The sequence below is a fragment of the Centruroides vittatus genome, unplaced genomic scaffold, assembly GCF_030686945.1.
Source record: "Centruroides vittatus isolate TY-2023 unplaced genomic scaffold, ASM3068694v2 contig_1427, whole genome shotgun sequence".
Taxonomy (NCBI): Eukaryota; Metazoa; Arthropoda; class Arachnida; order Scorpiones; family Buthidae; genus Centruroides; species Centruroides vittatus.
The window spans coordinates 1,203,071-1,221,917 of record NW_027120893.1 but is presented as its reverse complement, the minus strand read 5'-3'; the positions used below and the strand labels follow the sequence as shown (position 1 = coordinate 1,221,917).

At 30.2% G+C, this 18,847-nt stretch overlaps 1 protein-coding gene across 2 annotated transcripts in view; it reads right to left on the bottom strand.

Annotated features, from left to right (window-relative positions):
• Positions 1-2,813: 2,813 nt before the first annotated feature.
• The window catches only part of LOC136968285 (tetratricopeptide repeat protein 39B-like), a 101,464-nt gene continuing 85,430 nt past the window's right edge, over positions 2,814-18,847 (bottom strand). For both annotated transcript variants that reach the window (XM_067262285.1, XM_067262286.1), the window contains 5 exons: positions 15,355-15,472; positions 12,314-12,422; positions 9,565-9,676; positions 4,681-4,797; positions 2,814-3,602 (listed from right to left, as the gene is read on the bottom strand). In XM_067262285.1, the coding sequence (XP_067118386.1) occupies positions 3,341-3,602; positions 4,681-4,797; positions 9,565-9,676; positions 12,314-12,422; positions 15,355-15,472 (718 nt within the window). In that variant the 3' untranslated portion in view covers positions 2,814-3,340. The remainder of the gene's footprint in view (positions 3,603-4,680; positions 4,798-9,564; positions 9,677-12,313; positions 12,423-15,354; positions 15,473-18,847) is intronic.

Below are 18,847 nucleotides of genomic sequence, written 5' to 3'. Positions count from 1 at the left end.
TTACATCCTAATCTCCAAAACTAAGAGTTGACTTATGTAACAACTATAAAATGCAAACTTTACCATAAAGAAGTAAACAAGTGAAATAGTATTCTTAAATTAACAATTACTGTCCACCATTTATGGTTAATGTTACCTTAGGTAGCCAAGATGGAAGCTCGTCTCTAATTCCAGCAAGGAAACAGTGGGACGCATGTTCTAACTTGACCTAACCTATTCTAATAATTTGGTTGCTAATAATTATGGTAATTTATTAAAACTACCTTATTAATGTTATTTATTAATGTAATTCTTAATTAATGTAATTAATGAAAATATTTTGTGTTTTACTTTTTTGTTCTTATATAATTAAAAAATTCTCATGTTTATACTGTTCTATAGAAACAGTTCCTAGGGCTTGGTCTGGGCCCTTAAACTTCATTTAACCACACTTAACAGCTACACTACTGGCCATTGTATATCTTATTCACATCTCAGTTAGTCTATTAGTAGATTATATTTGGGCAAGTATAGAATCTAAATTAGAATTTTGAGCTAAAAATCTTGGAAGTCAACTTGTATGCCAGAATTTACAGTAATGAAATCTAATGGTAAGAAACAATTTCATTTATTTTTCATTCATTACAGCTAATATAGATTACTTAAACAATTGACCTTTACTATTGTATTTATTGTTATATATTAAATACAGTTTTAATCTTTATGTTAAAGTAAAATATTTTTGAAATGTTAACTAAACTATAAAAAATTTTATTTTCATAATCAACTAAAAATATCCCTAAATTTAAGGAAAAATTGGAATATTGGTTGATACACCTCCAACCAATTGCATTTTAAATCAATTATTTTAATAATTCTTTGTTGTTAAAGTAAACTGTGTTCACATCTTAATGTGTAACAGTTTGCTATAGTTTGTGCTCATCTCATTCATTCATATTTATATCAATAATACGAGGGTCCCAAAAGTAATTGTTTTTTTTTAGAAATACAAAGAAACGTTTATTTTGAATAATTTTTACATCGTTTTAAAGCTTGAACATTTATCTATTTTTCTACATAATCGCCATTTCGGTCGATGCATTTTTGTAGGCACTGTGGCAGTTTTTGTATGCCCACGTCATACCAGCTTGCCACCATGTCACAGAACCCATCTTGCTCACACCTTCCAATATTTCAACTTTTCTGTTAAAATCCTATGAATGGTGCTTCAGTAAACCCCAGGAACCAAAATGCAGTGATCCACCGATTATCACACACGGTTTGCTCAACCTTCACGACTGTTTCGTCGGAAATTGACAGTCCCGCTTCTTTCTTTCTCGTGAATTTCAGTACGATTAGTTGCAAACTCCCTACGCTAATTGTGGATGTTTTTGACATCCATGCACGACTCGCCATACACTTCCATTGATTGGCAATGAATTTCAATCGATTTAACACGACATGGTGGCAAGCTGGTACGACATGGAGATACAAAAACTGCCACAGCGCCTACAAAAATGCATCGATCGAAATGGCAATAATGTAGAAAAATAGATAAATGTTCAAGCTTTAAAATGATGTAAAAATTATTCAAAATAAACATTCCTTTGTATTTCTAAAAAATAGAGACCCTATTTTTGGGGTTATCCTTGTAAATGTAAATTAAATGTACCTTCTCATATCACAAACTATATACGCTAAACAAATATTGTAGAATCTGAGTCTAAGATCACACATCTATAATATATTTCAAATTTTTTGAAAATGTATTTATGATTATGGAATATTAATTAATTAAATAATTCAGAAAACAATAATAAAATAAATAAAATTATATGTTTATTTCTATAATTCCTCGTTTTAGAAAGTAATCATCATTAAGATATTTCTAACATCAGTTTTCAATTTTTAACAACAATTATTATAAATACTTGTGAAGTGAATATGTTTAAAAATCGACTTTAAGTTGTTCGTTGTTTTATTTAGAGCAGTAACACAGCAATTTATGTTTTTTTTAAATATAATTATAAAAACAACTGTTTGTTTTTTAAATCATTATCCTGATAATTGACAATTTTATATTTTACATTCTTATTAACAAGTTATAATTAATAAACTAAATTATAATTTAGTAAATAGCTAGGACAGGATCATCAGCTACTTTTAATAATAAAATTTTAAACCAAACTTTCAAGATAATTTTTAGTTAAATATATATATATATATATATATTTAAAAAAATTCTAAAACTGTTTTCTGTATTTCTACAGAATCTAATTATTTCCAATTAGATTTAAGTATAGTGAATACTGTTTTTGAGACTGTAAGTTAACATGTATTTATTATTATTATCAAAATTTGAATTTGATTTTTAAATATAAAATCTGCTAAATAATATGTCAGTTATTATAAATAATTTGTTCTTTTCTTTTAAACAGTATTCACTATACAAATTTATTATTATTATTATTTTTACAAGAATATTCATTATAGTGTTCAGTAATATGGTAATTATTATAATTTTACTTCACAATATTTAGTACTTTCAGGTTATAAACTTGATATATTTTTTATTCTTTGACTAATAAACTCTTTTTATATCTAACATACATTAGGAAATAGAATAATCATTTAAAGGCAACAGATTTTCAAATAAAACTAATTATTTGATATGATATCACTATGAGCTTACATATAACAAGTAAATATTTTGACTACCTTGACAGTAAGTATCAGACTTATCTAAGATAATATAAAAATATTTCTTAAGTTTTGCAACAATAGTTACAACAATCATTATAATACTGCATCTTTCAAATTAGTCACCATTTTTGAAAATTACTTACAAGAATAATGCACATCCTCACTGTCTCTATTCATATGCATAAATAATAATATTTACTAAAATTTTAATATAAAATATATTAATTTATATAAAAAAATAAATTTTATAGTCATTAAATAAAATAAATTTAAGTACTAAATTAATCTGAACAATAGCAGATACATTTCAGAAAAAATGACTGATCTTTTAATACATTTGAATTCTAAATATTAGCTATCTATAAACACTAAATATCTTCTATATTACAAATAAGATGTAAACAATTTCATTATTTTCATTCCAATACCATCAAAATATATATCTATCAAGATAATGAATAAAAAAAAAATGTATCTACAATTTTAAAGAGTTATAAATATCGTATATATAACACATATATACATATACAACAATTAACATTATAGTCTTTCAAATTAACTGCAATTTGCAGTGCCTTTTTAATAATTTATAGAAGTTTCTACAAGGCATTGATAAAATCCTCTGAGAATGACAGTTAACAGTAAAGTATTTTGAATATTAAGGAGTTGCTGCAAATTCTCCACTTTTTGGATGAAGAAACTGACTATTGTGAGATGGAGGTTTTGGACTTAGAGTACGAAAAGGAGCAAATTCTTTGCTATGGTGAATGGGAGATGGTTCGGGAGAAGGCAAGGGAGTGCTTTGAGGTGATGGTGTTAAAGTAGAATTAAGTTTCTGGCCTTTTGATCTTAAAAAGCGTAAAGCTGAGTGAACTCTAAAATGCAGTAAGGTTTCCAATGGATAATTATGGTAATTGTGTCTGAAAAAATAAAATAAATATATTAAAAAGTAAGCACCTAAAAAGTTTTAAAATCTTATTGTTTAAAATAGCAAAATAAATTTAAACTGATATGAAGAGAACTCACTGTATACGGCGTTACCAAATATTTTCTTTCGAGCTCATTCAATGAATGTACTTCCGTCATCTTCAAGCGAATAAGAGATTTTTATATCGAACACGAACGTTCGAAAAGACAGGAGGGAAGTTACGCTTGTACAAGCAGTGTTACCATACCATGGTCCGCTTTCTCTATGCATCTGCCACATGTTTAGACAACAAGGTCTTTTCCTGCCTCTTTCTCCGTTACTGAGCTTGCGCAGACTTCTCTGCAATGACCGGGATAAGTTCTCCATCTTTGAGAAGTCAGGAATTTATGCGGTTCCATTGGAAAATCCCGTAACGGGAATTAATACGAGATACGTTGGGGCTACAGCAAGAATGTTGGCTACCCGCTTGGACAAACACTAAGATGATATGGCAAAAGGAAGGTGCAATACTGAACTCGCAAGAAGGGTGCGCGACATGAATTACAAGCCGTTATGGGCTCACTCTACTATACCCAGTGCTTGCAACGACCGAAGGCGCCTCTTTATATGAGAGTCGCTATATATAACAACGTTGGAAACGTGCAACGCACCTACTCTAGAACTGCTCAACATATGGATCGCCCTATACAAACGATTAAACAGCGATTTACATCACCTGTTGCACTATTGACAGGCAACTGCACCACGCATGTGCCGTATTACATCACATTCACAACATCGTAAAAATTTGAAAATCGTAGTGGATTCATATCGAATATCGTACAAAAAACATTTTTATTTAAATTTTGTATGTGTTCTTCTTTTTGAACATTCATGTTCAATATAAAAATCTCTTATTCACCTGAAGACGACGGAAATACATTCGTCGAAAGTGCTTGAAAGAAAATATTTGGTAACACCGTACACAGTGAGTTCTCTTCATATTAATATTACTTGGCATGAGTAGCATACTAGACTTTATTGAATTTAAACCGATATTACTTTTTTTGTATAATAAAATATCAGTTTACCTTGCAGGTTCTAATAATTCTTTAGCAAGTGTTAAATTTCCTTCATCAAGTGCCATACAACCTAGTTCTGTCATTGCAAAAGGAATTAAGTATGTATCATCTTTAATTCTCTTCTCCCTGAAAAAATTTATTATAACATATATACTGTATAATTTTTCAACTAAAATATTTATAATTCCATTTTACAAGCATATATCTTTTATGAAGCTTCTCATGAATTAAAATCTCTTAAATAAGTTATCCATTATTTCTTATGGTCAAAATTTGTACTTCTAACCCAGCCAACTTACCAATCTTCCCTAATGACATTATAGTATTATAAAGTACTTATTTACCTATCAACTAATGAGTCTAACTAAAATAAATATAAAAGAAACTGACAAATTTATTAATGAATAACCTGTGATACAAGAAAAGTGAATACAACGTAAGGAAATACATTTCTTTATTTAATAAGAAAACAACAGTTAAGACAATAAGCAAAATATGAGTAAAATCTAAAACTAATAAAACTATTAAAATTTTTAAATTGATTTTTAGTTAATTAATAAATTTAATTGCTAATGAAAAGATCTGTAATGTAGAGATAAAGTTTAATAAACTACCAATCACATTAGAATGAATGGCACTACCCTTAATGAACAAATACACAATGTGAATGAAACAAAGAAAATGGGAACCAGACCTATGAGCAGTGGCATAGCTAGCATGGGTGACACCCGGTGCAGATATCGTGGTGTCACCCTTTTTTAACTCTTTTATAAAACACTGTTGAATTGTAATATCTTTGCACTCGAGAAACTTGAACGCTATACTGAATATGTGATGTCGCGACGTATGAGTTTAGAATTATAGAATAAACCATAGTAAGATTTTCAGCTGGTGCGAGCTCTCATGGCGTCTCCTCATAGTAAAGAAACTGTGATGGTAAGCAAGTCGTTGACCTTTTTTTTTTTTCTTTTAGGTACAGGCCTACCGGGTATCACCCCTACACGGGTGACACCCAGGGTGGGCCACCCCCACCGCCCACCCCTAGCTATGCCTCTGCCTATGAGCCTTCTAATCAAAGTGAATGAAAATTTCAATCTAATTTGATCTCATAATTAGAATATTGTGTTTTTACACTAAATAAATATTGATCAGTGTTCATTGTATTGAACATTTCATCTTGTAAATTAGGAAACAGAATAAAATAAAGCAGTTTGTTTTATCATATTTTATATGTTACAGTAAAAACCCGTTTTTAGTGAAAACGCGTTTTAACTAGTTGAAACTAGTTTTTACTGGATGTCATTGTTAAAACTAGAATTTACTGCTAGTCAAAAATGAATTTGAGTTAAAACTAGTTTTAACTAGACAAAACGGGTTTTAACAAAATGGCTTAGTAAAAACTGTTTCGACCAAGGTCATTCAGCTAACACATTCCTATAGTGTATGATGAATTTCGTATCGCTTTAACCCTTTTCCCCGACATCTTGTTTACGTTTATTTTGGGATCCCTCCTAAGGCAATATAGGTCAGTCAGGCGATATTATTTTAAAAGTTCACCAAAAATCAAATTATCATTATATCTATATGAAAAAAATCACATTTATTAATAACTTTAGTTTTAAATACGATATTTTTCAATGCATTTTATTAGAAAAATTTATAAGAAAAAAAATAATATATATCAGAACTGACACACAAACTTGATAATTTGTAACATTTTGTGAAAATTAACATTATCTAGTTACATAGTTGTTTGCTGGCACTGAGCCAAAAAGGCATAGAATATTGTTTTGTACAATTCGATATAACACTTATGCATGTATGTTTATCGTTGTGAAATTATCGTGCATTATATCAAACATTTGTTTGAAATCAAAATTTTATACTGCTATCAACTAATATAATGAATTATTATACTTTATTCACTTTGTATCAAACGAGATTATATCTGTTGTTAATAAATTTTACAAAAATCGATATTTACCAAAGTAACAATGAATCGGTACCCTCAAAGTTTTGCTTAAAAAAGCCAGGGTACAGATCGATCGGTGCCTTCGAGGACAATGGCTTAATTAATGTTAATAACACAGATGTGTGACCAATATTGTCAATAAATATCGTATTAAATAATACAAATGTTTTAATCCCAATCATCACTTTATTTATTTCCCCCAAACATATTTATGTAGCTAAAATTAGTTTTAACTAATGTTAAAAGTTAAAAAGTTAATGTTTGATTTTAGTTTTATCTAAAATCAAAACATGTACAGCAGTAAATTCTAGTTTTAACTAGACAAAACGGGTTATAACAATGACATCCAGTAAAAACTAGTTTCAACTAGTTAAAACACATTTTCACTAAAAACGGGTTTTTACTGTAACATATATATCAAGTATTCGTAAATCAAGGTCACACTGTAGTATTATGAAGTTTGCTGAAGAATGTCTGCTGTATTGTAACAGGATGGGACAAAACTTTAGATGTATTTATAGGACATGGTTTATACTACTCTGCACTCAAAGCTAGAACTACTTAAAATAAGTAAGACAAAACCTTTCACACTTTGTACTTAGTGATTAAACTGCTAGAAACAAATGTTTTTGGCTGTTTTGAATGGCCTTCTTCAGGTACAATAAGGTCAAACTGAACCAAAGGTTCCAACTGACCTTATTGTACCTGAAGAAGGCCATTCAAAATGGCCGAAAACGTTTGTACTTAGTGATTAAACTGCTAGAAACAAAGTGTGAAAGGTTTTGTCTTACTTATGGTTTATACTGTTTCTTTTCTGTGTAATGTCCAAGATAATTTGTTTTAGTTAATTTTAGTTATCAAGAATAATAAATAAGAACAGATGGCTCAAATAATCTGACATAGGTGAATTTCAAAATTAAATTGCAACACGAGTACACTTACCATTTTAAAAAAAATTATTTTTGAAGTTATGACATGGCCTCACATGAATGATTGAAGGCCATGGAATGAAAATCCAATTTACTAATATACAGTCTTTATAAATTAATTAGTTTAAATTATTTTTTTATTTCAATAGTAGCTTACAGAAAAAGGGTCTGTTGGAGTTAGGATTACTACATTTCAGGAACTTTTTTCAATGTGAACATTATAATAAATTGTATAAGAAATTGTAAATATGCCTTTTTAACTGATAAAAAATGCTCTCAACTTTAAATTATCCTCTTGTGTTAAAAATAAGATGATCATATTGAAACTTATAAAAAAAAATTGTGTTTTAAGCCTTTGAGAATGAATGGTTTGCTGAATTCAAAAGTTGGCTTAATATTTAAATTTTCTGTTATTATTGCTTCTAACATTTTCAAATTCCTTTCTAAGAGATAACATTTAAAATGTTTTAGTATTTTGTCTGAAGTATATTGTTCACCAGAAATGTATATAGTTATATTAATATAACTATTGTATATAGCAGTGTTTCTCAATGGGGCGATATTGCCCCCATGTGGGTGTTTTTCCATGTTGGGGGCGATTGGTTAACAATTTATATTTTGGGGGGCAAAAAGCAATTTTCTGGGCAATATAGTAAAATATTATATTAAAAATAATTAGATATTTTATTCGTTATATCGTACAATAATTAAACAAATAACATTATACTAGTCACTAGTCTATTCAATGCAAGAAGAATTTGGTATTAGCCTTGGCCCTCGGCATCGGAATTTTGAAGGTTGCAGTGGGGATTCACAGTAAATAATGCTGTCGTCGCAATAAAAAGCATTATATTTTTCTATTTGTTAATACTTACGTTTTTTAATTTTGTTAATTATATCAAAATCTAATATGTATTCTGAGTAAATAAATGTTTAATTTTTTACAAGTATATAATTATCAAATAAACTAATAAACCCAACAAAATTTTTTTCAAAGTGAAGGGGGCGATACTATGTAACAGTATTATTGAAGGGGCGACGATTTGTTACAGGTTGAGAAACACTGGTATATAGGAATATTGATATATGTTCCTGGAGTAAATTTTGCTGGAATTAAAGTGAAGATTCATATGGTTACAATTTTTCGTGAATACTCAAGATACATTTTCTTCATAATTCAAGTTTAGGCTATTTACAAAAATGGGTGTGGTGGTATAAAAAGGATTAAAAGATAGACTCAAAAATATTATTTTTTGTAAATAGTCTAAACTTCATATAGTTTGTTTAACAAAATGTTCGTAAACAACGTATCAGCCTAGCAAATTAACAACACAAAATTTTAATTATACGTGGTACGATCCAAAAGTTTGAGGAATGCAGTAATCTACGACAACAAAAGCATGTATTTGAAGTTACAGCGTATGACATGGATTCTACCAAACCACCTCTACATGTTCAGTTTAATTTCACCCATGTCATGTGATTAAACCGCAAGCGCTGCTGTTTTTTCCTGGAGATTGATTACGTCGCAGGACAAAGGTAACTAAGTGGAGTTTCAAGAACAACCTCCAACATTTTGACTTCACCGTGACCTTTCACCGTAGAATCACCGTACACCTTTCTTAGCAATTTTAAAATCTCTGTAGGTGTTTTACCTAAACGCTGACAAAATTTAATGTTGGAGGTTGTTCTTGAAACTCCACTTTGATTACGTCGCAGAACAAAGGTAACTATCTCTGGAAAAAAACAGCAGCGCTCGCGGTTTAATCACATGACATGGGTGAAATTAACCTGAACACGTAGAGGTGGTTTGGTAGAATCCATTTCATACGCTGTAACTTCAAATACATGCTTTTGTTGTCGTAGATTACTGCATTCCCCAAACTTTTGGATCGTACCATGTATAATCAAATTTATATTTAATTACATATTTAAAATTTACAAAATAACTAAAACTATATATATCAATTTATAAGCAACACAAAAACTTACAATGAAACAATTGTATGAAAACATTCTTCAGCTGCTTTTGTGCGTCCAATACACTTCAAGCACATTCCCCGTAATATTAATGCCAAACAATAATCATCTGCATTTTTATCATCTAAAAGTTTAAAAAGAAAATGAAATTTGTATAAATGTATTATAAAGTTATTTTGACAAAATTATTTTTGATTAACAAATAATATAAAATTCATATTTGAAGTAGGGTAATTTTATAAATAAGTGATTAGTGATGAAATATCCATATTTAAAAAAATTGATATAATTCATTATCAACTACCACATGCTTATTTGTACTGCTCGCACCACTTTTATTTTCAGGATCCCATCCAATTGGTCCTTGCGTATCGCTTTACTGTTCTCTCCTTTCCCCCCTTTTCTCTCCCCCATCCTTCTCTCACCCTCCCTTTCTTATTGGAAACACCCCTGCGTACACCATTTCTTTCGCACACTATCACTATCAACAATGTATTTAAAAAACATAAAATTCAATTATAGGTTTTCTTGTCTTAATGAAATCTGTTTGATTAATGGCTGCTTTTATATTTATTGTAACCTACAGTAGTCAAATTAGATAATACCAATATAATCTCTTGATAACGAGCACCAAGTTCAGCGTTCGGCAGTGTATTAATGCTGAACTCGGTGCTCGTTACCAAGAGATTACACAATTTTTGGCACGAGTTTTTAAATTTTAAATTAAATTAAATTTTAAACCAAGATAATACCAAATTAGATTATTATAAATTGTTTCATTCTGCTGAGTCGTAGTATATTAAAAAAATAATTCATTCTTTTTAATAAATAATTGAGAAAAACAAAATATGCAAGATTATAATATTCAGTTTTCAATCATTCCATCAATAAACTATTTTATTGCAAAAAATGTTAATATACAGTTGAACCTGTTTATCTTGAATCTCATGGGAGCAAGAAAAAAATTTAAGACAGACAAGTTTAATGGAAAGTATGGTATTTTATTAATATAATAGCAATTACAGTGCATACCTGTATTAGATTTAAATAAAGTATTTTGACATTCCTTAATAGAAATAGTTTGTCACTAGTTTTTAATGCCTGACTTTCTTCAAGCAATAAGATGCAAGCCAAACTCATAGCCAATTAGAGAAAAGCAGCTTTAACTGTAACTATGTATGTATTGCAAGAGATGTTTCTCAAGTACAATTTATGCTATAAAAATGTAGTCACAGCTTTGAATTTGTAATTGACACTTCAGTCCCATAATTTGAGAAAGAGGATTTGGGAGAAAAAGATTTGAAATAAACATGGAAAACTCATTGAATTTAAGCTGAAAATGCAGAGGAAAACATTTTGAGATAGACAGGTTCAATTGTATTAACTTTCCTTTGTACCAATTAAACACATCAATTGAAAAATTTCTGTCACGGATTGCATAAGTTTGATGAGAAACCATGTTAACTCATTACTCACTTTTTGAAATCAAACATTTTCTGACCAATCACAAAATCACAAGTACTAAAATACTCATCTACTAATACATATTAAAACAAATAAGATGAAGTTTTTACACTATGAGAACACAAATCAAGTTCAAATACATGATTTATTTTTCTTTCTCCACTATGTTATCAAGTTATAGAGTCGGTCTCTCTATTTTATGTCGAACATCATATATTTATTTATTATTCAATACTTATTATGTAATGTATAAATAACAAATACCATTAAAAAATTCTTTAATGAATATGGAAATGAGATGAAATTGTCTTATATCTTATAAACTATAATTTAAATTTTGTCAAAATAATATAAGATTCTTACATGATATTACTCCTTTACTTGTGAGAGGTGTATTCTTTACTATTTTTTTTTTATGGCATTTACTTTTTTCTTATTTGTTTAAATTTGTAATGTTCATAATATTGCTTGAGTTCTTTTTCTGCATTCTTTTGTTTTTAAGTTCGTTTTAACTGATGAAGGCTGTTTAAAACAGTCGAAAACGTTTTTATTAAATATTTTTTGCTGGAATTATCAAGGTGTTTTGTTTTTAATAGTTCATAATATTTTTGTAATTGTGTACTTCCATGTAATAATCGCACTAAATACTGAATAATATACAAAACACTTACACAACCAAAAATATCTGATGACCAATCAGATGTTTGTTTTATAAATTATTACATTCTATCCTGATATATATTTCCAAATAAGTTCTTTAACTTGAGAATGATTGCTAAAAGCAATTGAAAACATTTGTTTTTCTCCATCATTCTTTTTCATGAGCTGGATTTTTGGTTTTGTAAGTGTTCTGTGTAATTCCATATTTCTTCATAAAAAAAAAACAATATACAAATTTTTTATGGAACAATAATAGTACCTTATACACTAGATAAGTGCAAACTTTATTAAAACATTAGAAAGACTATTATTCTAAGCATATTGTTAATAATTCTAGAACAGAGATAGGAAATCTTTAATCATAAAGCCTCATTCCATTTCAAAGGAATCTTATTAGAACATATAAGTGTATGCATTTGGGCATACATGCATAATAAAAATATACATTTATGTTTAGAGATCTTTCTTTATTGGGAAAAAAGAAACATCTTCATAACTCAGCATTCATGATAAAATAAATTTACACTATTTCACATTTTATCAGGTTGTATGAAAAGCCACAAAAAGCTGTAATTCCTCATCTGTTCTAGAAAATCCATTATTTTAATATATTACATAAATATTAATTCATAATTACCATCATTAGGCAAGTCAGGCATAAATTTGTCAATAACAGTTAACATATTTTCAGCTAGATGAGGTGCATTTGCTATTATTGGAAAACTATTCCATATATATACCAATTCCTGAAAAAATTAAAATATTTTCACAAATAAATATATTTTAAATGCAGAAACTAAATGTGTAAATTTTATTATTAATGTACTAACAAAAATTAATTATTACAGTTTTTCTAATTTGTAGTTAAACATTGCTGGGTTGTATTTAATCCTAATAAACGTTAATATAGTTGACTACGAATACAATATAGTGCTTTCGACGATCACTTGGCTTTTCTCTTTCCCTGTTATTTAGTTCAACTAAATAACAGGGAAAAGAAAAGCCAAGTGATCGTCGAAAGCACTATATTGTGTTCGTAGTCAACAAGAATCAAGCACGACACGGTTTCAAGTCATTAAATGTTAATATATTTATAACTGGTAACATACATACTAATGTGAGGCCCGGAAATAGCCACCCAAAAGGGATATGTACAAGTTTGTTAAGTCAAACCCTAAGATTATAACTTTTATAAGTGTCGAGTTGGCGACACCGGACTTTGATGTCGACGCTCATAAAGAGTAACGGGAAAAACAAAATTTTAGGTAAAGAAAATTTAGAAAGAAAAATATTAAAAATTTAAGACGCAGTTTAGAAAGCAAAACGAAACTAGAAAAAAATATATATATATCAAAATGAGCGTAGGTGTCATAGTCAACAATTAAATGCGATCATAGTCTAAAAGACGGTGTCAGATAAACCTTCTTTTGTCGACCTTTCCTGCGACCTAACGAAGCTCCATTTACACCTGGAGACAGGTGGGATACCAATTGGGAAGCGAGGAGGAGAAGAGTTAGCCAATTAGCGATGATTCGATCCCGAGAAAATTATAAAGCCTCCGATGTCAAGGACAGAAGGGCTTCCTCTAGACTACCTGTTGTGTATTTTACCTCCAATAGTAGTGTTTCCGTTCATCTTTTGTGCACTGTCTCTTCAGAATTTCGAACTTTTAACTCGACGTTGCTACGGGGCCCCTCCAGCGTAGGACCAGACCGAAACCGAAAACAACCTAAAGCTCTGAACTCAAGGACCATTGCTAAATTTATGTAAGCATTTTCGACTAAAATAAACGGTTTCTATGTGAAACGCTTGTTTTTCTGCCTCCTCAAAACCGCCACCCACATGCGAATAGCCCTTAGCCATCCCGACGGTTGGGAATAAAAACTCCCCCCATTTCGGCGAACTTACACTAATGACTGGGGCTAGCTTTACCCAATTGGGCCTCATGACTAAGGGGGTCCCACACTATCAAGCGCACACAACAATATATTGCAACACATTACAGGTTTTAAGAAAAAACAATAATTTTAATTTTCTTCTGAGTTCTTGAAAGGTTAATAGTGTTTCTTTATACTGTTTATATTTTAAAACATTTTTTTATAGTACTTAAATTAAATGTGCTTTAAATAATTATAAAATTGTTGTAAAAAAAAGTTAAAAAGACATACAAATGTGTGTGTAAAATTTTATTTTAACAGTATCATTTGGTTAAATTACTATATTACAATGTATATGCACATACACATCTCTATTGCAACTCATTGTAGATGGTAAATAAAACTTAAATACTTGTGTTTGATTTAAATCTAGATAATTAAGACTAATGAATACAGACATTAGATGTATATCCTGTATGGACAAAGCTGATATTATACAAGACAAGTTTGTTACTGTTAGCAGGTATAATGTGACGTCTGCCAAATTTTTTATGACAACAAATATAAGGTAGACATTAAATAGAATATACTTTGTTTTTTTTTTTATAAGTTCAATGATAAATCAGTTAATATTTTTTAAGATTTTGTGATTCTTGTAAACATGGATAAAAGATTCAGGAACATCAGAATAAAATATTTAAGATTCAGTAAGAAGCCAAGGTAAAGAAAACTAACAAAAACAGACATGTGCATTAAAAGGCCATTATACTAATATTAACAACAAAATAAAATGTTATGTATGCATTTTGCATGAAAAAAAATCAAAGTAGTATTTTAATTGAAACTGAGGGAAAAAATACTATGATTAAATTAATAAATACTTTTACATATTTATGGAAAATAATAATCTTCATCCACATTTTTCACCAGAAAAGTTATATTACTTTCAGCAAATGATTATAACTAAGAAAACTAAGCCCAAATCATATTGATAATCAAAAGATATGTAGTAAAATGAGTTTAATAAAAATAAAGAGTACTTGAGACACAAAAGTACACAAATTTCAGAAAGGAAATAATGTGATCGCTACATAAAACAAAAAAATGTTGTGGCATAAATGTCATTTGCAAAGTTTACTAAAAGAAAATATATGTCACAAAAAAGTTGTCATAAATGGTTTGCAAAGTTTCTTTTGAACAATTTTTATATAAATGACAATCAAATTCAGGTATTAATTGAAAAAGACAATGTTTATTTGAGAGAATGCAATGGCACAAAATATTTCAAAAGCAAATAAGTGAGAAACTGTCTGAAAACCATGTATAGCAAACTCCTGTACAATGTGGAATATGTTCCTTGTTATAGGAAATAGCATTATATGAAACATGCATTATCAGACAATTTTATGCAAGTTTAAACTTGTCATGTTATACAAATTTGCATTATAAGGGAGTGTGTTATACAGGAGTTCACCGTAATTTGTGAAAAATATATGAATACCATACTTTCAGCATAACCACAATTTATTGAAATATGTAATTATTTGGTGCATAAAAAATAATAAATTTTTGATTTTCTGATAAGAGGAGAAAACATAAGAAAATAGTACTATAATGATAAATTACTAAAATTATTATAGTAAAATTTTATTAACACATGTTTGTCCCTATTATTTATTGTCAAACAGTAAATTAGTTTCATAAATATGTTTTACTCAATAATAATGAATATGCTCAACTTTTGAATTATTATTTAAAAAATAATTTGAAAGTTGAGGTGATGAAAGTAATATTTATTTACCAAAGCAGGCAATAATAATTTGCAATCTTGGCTGAAAAACTTCTGTGATTTCCTTACAACATATTTTTCTAGTGGAATTGACTTTCCAGCAAGTCTTTGTTTCAAACTTGGCACTTTTCTAAATTGTAAAAAATAAAAATGTTTTAGCCATATTAAAATTATTATATTTATTGTCTTTGATTATAATAATAATAAAAACAAAATGTAACAATCAAAAATATCTTATAAATAACAATACAACTATTCATTACTGATAGGCATAAATTTAAATGTTCTATCAAATATCAGTAACAAAACTATTGGAAAATAAATAATCTATTCAGATTTAAAGAAAAACTTTAAAATTAGTTTAAAATCTATTGTAAACAAATCATTGTTACTTTAAATTTTTAAATATTAATTATGAGTATTATTAAAATATCTTAGGATCATATAGAAAATTTTAATACTTTAAATACCAATAAATAAAAATTTACATTATAATAAAATAAAGTGAAAACTACTGTAGACTCCCTATAACACAGGTTCATATGACACGGTAAAAAAATTGCGATTTGTGTTCATATAACATGCTAAAAGAGACTCGTATAACACGATAAAATGTCATCGCCGACTCGTGTCGCGACAGGATTGGGCGAATCTGGACCAATAGCGGACATTGCACAAACTGTCGAGTTTAAACAAGCAGTGGACCTACTAAAAAAACATTTATTATTTAACGGCCATAAAAATTATACTTAACTTTGGAGACATCATTAATATATTTTTCTGCGAAAAATTTGCTGATCAGGAAACACGCACCTGCCGTTCGATGAGCCGCTCCACGACGAAAACAAGCTTAAGGAATGGTGTCATCGAACGGTGCGCACTTGGTAAGTAATCCTACAATTTTTTGTTTATAGCATAGTTTATATGGATTATTCCCAAAAAATTATATTTGATTTGGAAATGTTCAGTTAAATTAGTCTAGACTCGATTAATTTTATGGAAGAAGACCTTTCAAACAGCCGTAGCCCCTAAAGTGCACAAGTGCCGGGCTGTGATTGGCTCATGTATTTAAGTGACTCGTACAACACGAAACGTATCTACCGTGTTATAGGGGGTCTACTGTACATATTTTTTGTGGTTATATAATTTGCACATTTTAATACTGTAGTGCTAAGCAACTATGTATTATTATTTTATTTTTTTCGGTTTCCTTTTTGTATACATCGGGTTTTCTTGGTTTGTACCATGTCGCGTGGATTTTTGTGATGATGTCACCATAGTGTACGTGAAGAACCTCCTGATTGGTCCAGAGTGGGACAGTAAATGAAACGGACTTCCGGAGAGCGGGAAATATAAATTGAGGAACTTCACGTTTTAGGACACTTTTTGGTTCCTGGTTGCGGTGTTCTGGCCACGTGTGGACACGAGATCGAGGCGCCGAATGCGGAAGGTCCGAGAATGGAAGGAAGATGAGATAGGAAAATCCGTTCGCATCCAACTGAGGACAACGCAACAGTGGAATACGACTTAGTCAAGAGATAAATGACTGGTGGAGGACTCGTCCAACCAGATTAGTTTTTTGTTTCAATTATCTGTATGCGGTGTAAAATTGTTGTGAGTAATATTAGTTTGTAATTTTCTTTTTCTCTTTGTTACGCGCTATTCATCGCCCTATTTTTCCACTTGTTATTAAACTTCCCGAAACCCGAAGGAGGAAAGAGAGGAAGCGTGTAAACGTGTGTGGCAATTGATTATATACTCGTATATCACGTGCCCCTTGTCTAAACGCGTACCATGCCTATTTGTGATAGTCCACGTTGTATGTAATTATCGCTATTGTATTAAAACTGAATTAATTTAAAAGACAAATACTTGTTAAGCTGACTTGTTCGTTTTTTTTTTCCTTGTCTAGCCCTGCAGACTTCGTTCTACAGGGGTATTTACAATACATACAAGTGTCGCCAAATTCTTGGTGACACATTCCCATGGTGCCGAAGCATAGGGGCACTTTGCGCATTGTCACACAAGGTTTGTCCGTAAAGTTTCAAAACTTTCAAAATAGTATGCCAGTGTGAAGGCACAGAGATTGTTAATGGATACATATATAAACATCTTGAAACCCGACATTTATTAAATAATATGCATTTCGGCCTAACAAGTCCCTCTTACATAGATCCTTTTAAGAATCATGTATATGTATATATACACACATATCTAAAACTATGTAACAAATTGGTAAGTAGAAATAAATGAATAGTTCATATAATTTTTAAAACAATTATAAAAAATAATAAATGGAAATGTTAGCAAATTAGTTTTACTAGGCATTTATATTTATTATTTATATGATTAAAAAATAATTGAATTTATAAAATTATAAAGAAAAACTTTCAGTCAAAACCTAATAACCGGTGCAAACCAATTATATTTGCATGGCAAACGTTTTCGGACACTCCACTGTGACCTTCCTCAAGCCTTCATGTCTTCTTAAACAATTTTCGAATAATCGAACTCTCATTTCCGCTATGCACGTGCCAACCGAACAAATCGAAAAATCGAACAAGTCAGATTCAAATCGTTCAAATATCTTCCGTAGAACTTCCAAATCAATAATGCTTTAATCAAATAACTAATCTTATGCTAATTACCACTTCTCCACAATACCTCTAAAAACGATCCTGCCATCATTTCTACATCGATTCCATATATTTCCAAATTTACCAATTTCATAAAACTGCTCTTCCATTTCTTCGTTAAAAACTTTCTATTCATTCAATTCCGTCCCGTCCTTTCTGCAGTAGGGCCTGCCAAGCCATCGACAACTTCATCTCGTCCTTTGCATTTATTGGCTGCGACAATTGGAAGGCCTTGCAAATTTCCATTTGTTCTAACCATCTAATTTGATCAGCATGTTTAGTGGTGGCCAGTAGTTTCGCGGCATTGAAGTCCGGGATGATTTCCGGATCGGACGCATAAACCGTCAAGGAGGTGGGGGTTCTCCCATGTGCAACGTCCCTCTGGTGCTCTCTCAATCTAACTTCCATAGCCCTTTTGGTGGATCCAATTCTCTATAGAATCGAAAATCGGCTAGTGGGATAGCATAAACCCCCAGAAGCTTATCCCTATTCGGTCTATCCTTATCATTGCGTAGTATTTGCAGCATAGACGGGCATCTCCTGTACGCTATGTCGAACCCTTGTCTTTTCGCAATCCTTCTATATATAGGTGCCAAGATCGGGTTGTACGAAATTGGTACAATATTCTTCTCATTATTCGCATTGTCAGGTGGATTAGGACTGCTGCCATTTACATAATTCCTTTCTAGTTGTTGCACCAATCTGCTGTAGCCATGCTCTTTTGCCACTTCCCTCAAAAATTCGATTTCCTTCCGTAACGCTTCCTGGGTGGTGCTATGGGTGTGCGCCCTTTTAACCAGGGACCTGAATGCCGCTCTCTTATACGCATACGGGTCGCAAGAATCCGCTGGAATGTAATTTGAACTGCC